The 8,263-nt window shown below is 30.6% G+C and overlaps 1 protein-coding gene across 1 annotated transcript; it reads left to right on the top strand.

Moving 5' to 3' along the window:
- The first annotated feature begins 1,763 nt into the window (after window positions 1-1,763).
- On the top strand, window positions 1,764-4,371 carry LOC149908494 (odorant receptor 94a-like). The gene is made up of 9 exons (XM_090102290.1): window positions 1,764-1,946; window positions 2,037-2,166; window positions 2,330-2,534; window positions 2,653-2,775; window positions 2,942-3,064; window positions 3,138-3,237; window positions 3,315-3,419; window positions 3,872-4,027; window positions 4,318-4,371. Exons 1-9 carry the CDS (start codon window positions 1,764-1,766, stop codon window positions 4,369-4,371), a joined length of 1,179 nt encoding a protein of 392 aa, XP_089958416.1.
- The last annotated feature ends 3,892 nt before the right edge of the window (window positions 4,372-8,263 follow it).

Below are 8,263 nucleotides of genomic sequence, written 5' to 3'. Positions count from 1 at the left end.
ATATTATTCATAATAATATGAAACATGAAAATGTATTGTTGAATAATGTATTACGGTTTTATTATTCAGAATGTCTAACAATTTTTCTAAGGGATAATATTTCCGTAGCAGATTGATGAAGACAAAATATATCGTGCAGCCTCTTATTATAATATACTTAATGCAACTATTCATTAGATCAATATCAGTAAATAAGCAAACCGAAAGCTAGCCGAATATGAGATTAAACATATAAATATGTTTTATAAATATGGGATTGGGGATAGGAATAATTCTACAAACTGCCCGCATTTATTCTGTGAAACACAATACTTAATATTTATAAATAGCCGTTATGTTAACGGTACGACCTTTATTAAGGTAAAGTGTGCCTAATTCGAAAAGTTCTATCTTTTCATACAAATAGCAAATAGGTTATTATTCCTATACTTACTTTTAATGGCTATATTTTATTCGATGAGACAAATCTGTGCATAGTAAGCAGTGGTAAACACGGTGCATTTTGATGCCAGAAATCCATATATTATATCAAATTTATCAACAGGAAAAGTCATGAATGTTAATATTATTAGATATGTACTTAGGTACTTCATTAATTCATCATCATCATCATCGGCCCACATACGTTCCCACTGCTGGGACACGGGCCTCCTATATGAGGGTACAGGCCATAATCCACCACGCTGGCCAAGTGCGGGTTGGCGGATGACACGTCATGTCGTCGAACTTCATTAATTACTTTTTATTTTTACTCAATGGTGAAAATAAATTGAAAAGTAAAAAATTATGTTGAATGAATCGTTTATCATAGTATGCTTAAAAATTCAGACAATTTTGTACATTATTTTTCTTAGAAGCAGTACGTTTATGTTAATTTAAGTCGAGAGCAATAATGTTGAAGAAATATTGCTGCCAAGGACTCTTGTTACCGTAAAATGTTTAAAGTGAACAAGCCCGAACATTCACTGCTGTAATTATTTCACACAGATTTTTCTCTCATAAATAACATTTTATGTGTTTGTAAGAAACATAATGCCTCTTGTAAATTAAACGAATTATATTCTATTTCCTTGCTGCAAGTATGGTGGTACAATGAAAAACTTGCAAGTGCTTTTATTTTTATATTTTGTGAAGTAGATCGGTAGATGTTACATTATATAAATATTAATATGTATGTATTTAAAATTTGATGATATTAAATCAGTACTACGACTTATTAAACTTCCAATGGCTTGATATTAATATCATCTTCGTTCTTAGGCTTCACTTTAGCTGCTTTACAAACTTCAGGTACAAATAAACTTGTTAGACTTTAACATCTAGGTAAGCACCTTGTAGCTGATATATACCTAGGTATGCATAAAAAACTAATTTATATTAATATTTTATTGAAATACAATACGACGTTTTTCTATCATAACATCGATTGCAAACCTTCCACAATTTACATAATTATTTAAGTATAATTACTCTAATCAGCAAAATAAACAACTGCGAATAATTAGCGAAATTACGTACTTCATTTCTCAACCCATATAAAATTCACAATTAAATACTGTTTAATTACTGCGCTTTGCTATATGAGTGACAACAAAATCGTTATGTAAAATTAAGTCTCATAGGCACACAATAAAACTACGGCGAAGATAGTTAAGACCTTTAGTTGGCTGTTGAATAAGCGAAATTTAATTTCCTCTCGCTATTGTATCGGCGGTTTCGCATTCTTGTAAAACTTTCGGCATTTGGGAAATTGCTTCTAGACAATGGAAACGAAATTATCATACCACAGTGTTGCGCCACACTTCTTAAATTTGCGCGTAGCCGGCTATTATCAAATCGATATTCAATCTTCGAGAATGAAAAGATTTATTCACAGAATTTACATGGGTTTCGTTTTATCTCTTATGATTATTTATACTATACAACAAGCTTTAAAAGTATACGAGGTAGGTATACAGAAGTGCAGACACGTAATTTAGACTCGAGATAAATGTAGGACTTGGAGGGTCTCCTATACATTGTTAATAATGTTGTAGGTGCGGGAGAATTTGGGCCAAGTAATGGGAACGATGTTTTTATTTTTAACACATACAGATGCAATTTATAAACAAATTCTCTTGTGGGTTCAGCAGGGGGAAATTGAGAATCTTATTGCTATAATGAAAGGTAGTATACTAACATGACTATTTAAATATATTGGAATAAATTAGAAACAGAAGAAGAAGGAATACAAAGTTATACCTCTTTTCAAAGTTAAATATAAAGTTCACTGTTCACCCGATGTAATAGTATCTAATTTTGTAAACAATTAATTTTATTTTAACGCCAGGACCTTGTTTTAATCAACGCAAGAAAGAACATGAAGAATTTCTTCTTAAAACTGCTCGATACGCAAAACTTCTGCTGTATTGCGACAATGGTTTAGCAATATCTACATGTTTTCTTTGGTTTGTGTATCCAATATACTTACATTTAAAAGGAAACCATATTGAATTCGCCATATGGCTTCCTTACGATGAAAATAAGGATCCTAAGTAAGTTGAGTAACGTTTTGATTACCTAATAAAGATTATTGAATTGAATGTACTATAATTTATGAAGTTTACTTATATTGCTTATTTTATTAAAATTTTCCTCTATACAAATTTCTAGTTTCTACATTACATCTTTATATGTTTGGATAACAACAACTTGGCTTGCATTTAGCAATACAACTATGGATGTGACGATATCGACTTTACTCTCTCAATCTAAAGCTCAATTGTCTATTCTATGGTGGGTGTAGTTTTATTTCCTATAAATTAATCAGCGACTTCAATAGAAACTAGAAAGAAATTTGTTGGAAAAGTAGTGTTAATGATGAATTGCAGATATTCAAAGACATTTTCTGTAATAAATTAAAACGTACCGTTGAATCTTCGAATGCTTTTTTGACTTGCAGCTATAATCTCTCCACTATTGTAGAGCTAAGTAAAGAAGAAAGTTCTCGCATAAATGAATCACTCAGCACAATTCTACAAAGGCGCTTTAAAGATATTTTACTACATCACATGGAAATCGTAAAGTACTGAAATTAAAATAGGTATTAGATATATAGCTTTGCTCGAACAAATTAATTATTCATACCTCTTTTGTAGGTTTACAAAAAGTATTGAAAATATCTTCGGAAATGTCTTGGCTTATCAATTTCTTATTGGGGGTTGGATTATATGCGCGTCAGTCTATAGATTAGTTGATGTAAGTTTATTTATAATATAATCTTTGAAATCACTTTCTTCGTTCTTTAATATTATGTACTATATATATACTTACAGATTGAATTTGGTTCTTTGCAATTTTTTTCCATGCTGACATACATTACGTGTATTATGTTTGAAATGTTCATTTGTTGTTATTATGGAAGCGAGGTTACTTATGAGGTAAGCCGCTTAGTTTCAAAGGCACAATATTATGAAAGGTAACTGCAATAAACATTAACAACGTTACGAATTTATTGCCAAGCTAAAATGGCATTTAGATTTGAAATTGTACGAAGAATGAGGAAATGTTAAAGATGGGGGATATCAAGCTTCTCACTTATTAGTACAACTTTAACCTACTGTGAGTGCGTGTTTTCTTCTACACTGTGAACGCCACCCAATTTGTTACGTAGGTGTCCTACATATTGGATATCTACTTCCAAAATCGCCAACATTGTTTTTTATTAAGTACAGAGAAGTAGTAATATTCGCAGATATTTCACAGAACTTCACGTAGCAAGAATTTAAGAAAAACTGCGTTAGAAATCTTTTAGAAATATAAAAACATTTAGCTGAACTAAACAATCTAGTCAGAGTGAGATTAAGTACTAAATTAATTCTCGTTTCTTTAGAGCGTTAAACTAACAGACGCGGCATATTGTATGGATTGGGAAGATATGCCGGTAGAAATCCGAAAAAGCCTAATTATTTTTATGGAAGGAATCAAACGACCAATACGCACTATGGCAGGCCACATCATACCACTTTCTAATGACACTTTTATTTCAGTAAGTACCTATGATTGTTAAAATAGTAGTAATTACCTATGTAGTGAAATAATAAATTATTATAAAAAAATACAGCAATTTCCTATCATAATATAATAAATTAATATTATATTCTACCTATACTTATTGTCCGCCATTGCTCTTAAGATGCTGCTTTGTACATTATACTTTAATTCTGATATATTCTCCAAAAAACTTTTAACGCTTAGGCAGATAAATAAATGCTATTATTTATTGTTAATTTATTATTTTATATTATATACTTACTTGAATAAATTATCTGTTTACAGGTCGTGAAAAGCTCCTATAGCTTTTATGCTCTCTTGAAAAGCACTAGTGAATAGGTACTACGGTGTACTTAATTATTGGTAATTGATTAAGTATTATTCCGGTGCTGCCGTAAAAGCAGACTTCTTCATTTAAAGATTAATAATTTATAGTGTAGTAGTTTAAAGTTTAAAATCTCAGATTAGTTCTCTTTTCTGACGCTAATTCTGCGCAAAAATCACTTCAATCCGTTGCGTTGCTGTGTACAGAAATATCAAAGTAGATCAGATTATTACAGACTTCAAATACTTAAATGCAGTGGTATTAACGCGACTGCACGACAATTAAAATATTACAATTTTAAATCAATTAATTCAATTTATTTATCGTAAAAAAGTTTATGAAATAACTCAAATAAATATATACTTTCAACGTAAAATTGGTTTTAATTTTTAAACATTTGTAAGGAGCTGACACAAGTTTTCAGATTTATTTACAGGGTTTATGACAAAAAAAAAAGATCAAGAGTTACCTACACTACGAATGTAGGTACAGTTTTAAACGTTTCATTAATAAGTACCTAACTAGAGATTATCTTTTTCAGAACATCGAATTAAGGAATGTAGGTTCCTACCTAACTAAGAGTATAGGTACGTATTCTTCGTAAATATTGACACTAACTGACCCGATTAAAATAAAAGAAAAAAGGAGCCTTGAACTTGCTAGTTGTAGTAATAGTAGTAGTTTAGCATCATATTCGCAAAAAAACAAATGATATTTTTTAACTATTGAGGGTAGTCGTGAATTTGATTGTACCTACCTGTGGTACCTACTGTTCTTCTTCTTCTTCTTCTTTTCAAATGGTAACTCCCGATCCCAGTGAGGACGGATTCTGCCAATGTCAAGTTTTGAACGGTGCTGAGGAAAAATCACGGTTGAGATGGTACCTACTGTTGCATGATTTATAATTATTCTAGTGACATTGATATTAGCTCCTGTTTAAGATAGGGTGCTTTTCCATGTGCGAGGATGTGTAGCAAGGAATGTGTTTGTAAATTGTTTAAATATTATTAAAATATTGCGAATTAATAATGGGCGAGGGAAAGACAAGTCTAGCTGTGCTGTGATAATGTGTGGGGGTTTCCACCAAAGCTATTACTCAAAATTATATAACTAATTATTAAACATAAGACATTAGAATTTTCCTATCTTAAATTACTATTAAGAAATACATTTTATATCCATTCCCCTCACCAAATACTTATCTCATCATCATCTAAGAGTCTGATCAATAGGTATCTCTTATTTTCGTTTCATTTAAAAATATTTACGGGATAGGTATTTTTTTTAAGTAGGTAATTTAACAAATTTATTTATGTTAGCTCAAAGTTGGTATATACCAATTTATTTTTATAATGTCGGGAATTTTATGTGTTAGATACAGTAAATGTACCTGCATATTTTATTTCTATTGTTATTTAAAGACTAAGTATCTAAAATATTTAAAGAATACAAAATAACTTGTGAATAAAGTGGCATAAAATACACCAACATCCTATAGCACATCATAAAACGCACAGTTAATTGTATTCTAAGCTCCTCCATCAATAAACTATAATGCAAATTGGTTTTCGGTAACTGTAATCGGATGATACGCTTCAAAATTGTTCAGTTTCTATCTCAGAAATTTGAGGTTTCCGCCATCAAACCACTTCAAAGCGCTATCATTACTTTAATATCTACATAGCTGGTGGCTTTATACGGTCATAGCTAATATTATTTCTACATTTTCATATAATAAATAAAGATTTTTTTTTAAGTCTTTGTAACTTACCTTTATAAAAAAAATATTGTAGGTACCAACCTTGTACGTAGGTGTATACATTTTGTTTTTGACTTTAATTAGGTACTATAATATAGATAAAAGGCGACAAAACTATTAATGAGATTTTGTATTAAATTAACTTTGTTTTTTTTACCTACTTTATGCTTGTAATATCTAATTACCTAAATAATCCATACCATAGAAATCTAAATAACAAGACACTAGAAGTCGTAAGCGTGCGTGACCTTGTCGCCACTCAGGTGATTTTCACATCACCAGTGCATTCGTCACTGTTCAGTTGCTCTGGAGACGTATGAGTGTATACATGGTGTGTTTCAGCAATTCCCATTGCGGAAATTCTTCCACAAGTTGTAATTATACTTATAAAGGAATAATATTTCATCGGAAAATATTTTTTTTAGAAATAATGCCGTTTTTCCTTAAATTTATAGAATATTTACAAGTATTACGAGTGTCACCATAGTAATCGAAATAACAATGAATACATATTCAAAAGCTTAATTTAATAGTTAAGTTAGTTTTCACTAAAATCAAGCTGTCCAATAAAAGGCATAGTTTACTTGTGTGTACTGTTTAGCTTTCGGTTTGAATGTGTTGATTTTGGCGACAGCGGTTTTCATACGAATTATGACATTATAGCACTTCTATGTGTCTTGTTATTTAGATTTCTATGATCCATACTTTATAATATTATAAATGCGAAAGTAACTCTGTCTGTCTGTCTGTTACTCAATCAAGCCTAAACTACTGAACCAATTTGCATGAAATTTGGTATGGAGATATTTTGATACCCGAGAAAGGACATAGGCTACTTTTTATTGCGAAATATGTACCACGGGCGAAGCCGGGGCGGACCGCTAGTAAGGTATAAGCACAGACTAATAATAATATACTACGTATACAAGTATAAGTATGAAATCTATATTTTCTAAAATTGACAGGGAGGTAGTTTAAAGCCAGGAGAAGGACATAGGATAGGTACTAAAATGTACCACGGGCGAAGCCGGGGCGGACCACTAATTAATCATAATATTTTCAGCTGTGTAAGTAATATATCTAGTTAAGTAATAGATACAATTTAGAAAAACGCATTTTAAGACTGTTTTTTTTTATTTAAAAAAGCGAGTAACTAAGTAGGTACCAATTGCAAACTTCATCTCGTTGGCCAGTTTTACCCAAGAAGCTTATATCTTATACACTGGAGATTTCGGTATGAACATTTGACGTGTAACAAGAAAATTGTTGTGTTCTATCACTTTCACACCTAACTTGGTATTGCCACTGTTAATACGAAGTTTTCCCAAGGCTACTATGTATGCTGTAATATTCTGTGCAAAAGGTTAGTTTTTGTACATGAGTTTGTTGATAAATTGCCAACAACGTCATTCAGAAGCATTGTTGGATGAGACAATTATTATTTATGCTAAATAAAATAAGTATCTGAACCAATTATTAAAAAGCGATATTCCCTGATTATGGGTAGTTACCATAATAAAATTGTAGCAACTCTCACTTTGACAATATGACATAAGTGTCAAAAAAATTGCGTCGCTTCGAATATTTAAGTTAATATTGTTGCGTATTTAATAAATATTTTCCGAATATTAATTATGTATTGTATTGTGAAAAATTGCAGAAGTTTTTGGACACCAAATTCTGGCCTATAATTTCACAGGCAAGTGTATATTTACGTTATTTACAATATTAATCAATACTCATGCATTTACCTGTTTAGAATCATTTTAATGGCAAAAATCGTCAAATTTATCATCATTTTACTAAGCAATCATGTTAAATAAGTTCTTTTCCTAATACTTTCATCATTTTTCAACAAGTTTTCAACAAACAAATTTAACAAGTAAGGTAACCATGATGATGGGTTTTTACGGATAGCGACGATAATATATTGCTAAACAATATTATGATGAACATTTAGAACACCATTTTAAAAATTTTTATACTAGTAATGAAACAACACATGACATCGGTATTGCACTCACATATTGTGGTTTGTTCTTTTTTACATTGAAATTTATACTTTTTAACCTAATATTTTTTTGTTTTACGTATTTCAGCTTTCCAAAAATGAAATAAAAAGAAATAAATGGCTGTCCATAGTGCCT

The sequence above is a fragment of the Colias eurytheme genome, chromosome 5 (genome assembly GCF_061535395.1).
Source record: "Colias eurytheme isolate Ceu_HAF_F1 chromosome 5, ilColEury1 Martin Lab GWU primary, whole genome shotgun sequence".
NCBI lineage: Eukaryota > Metazoa > Arthropoda > Insecta > Lepidoptera > Pieridae > Colias > Colias eurytheme.
The sequence above is the reverse complement of the archived record's forward strand: the minus strand, read 5'-3'. Positions and strand labels throughout refer to the sequence as shown.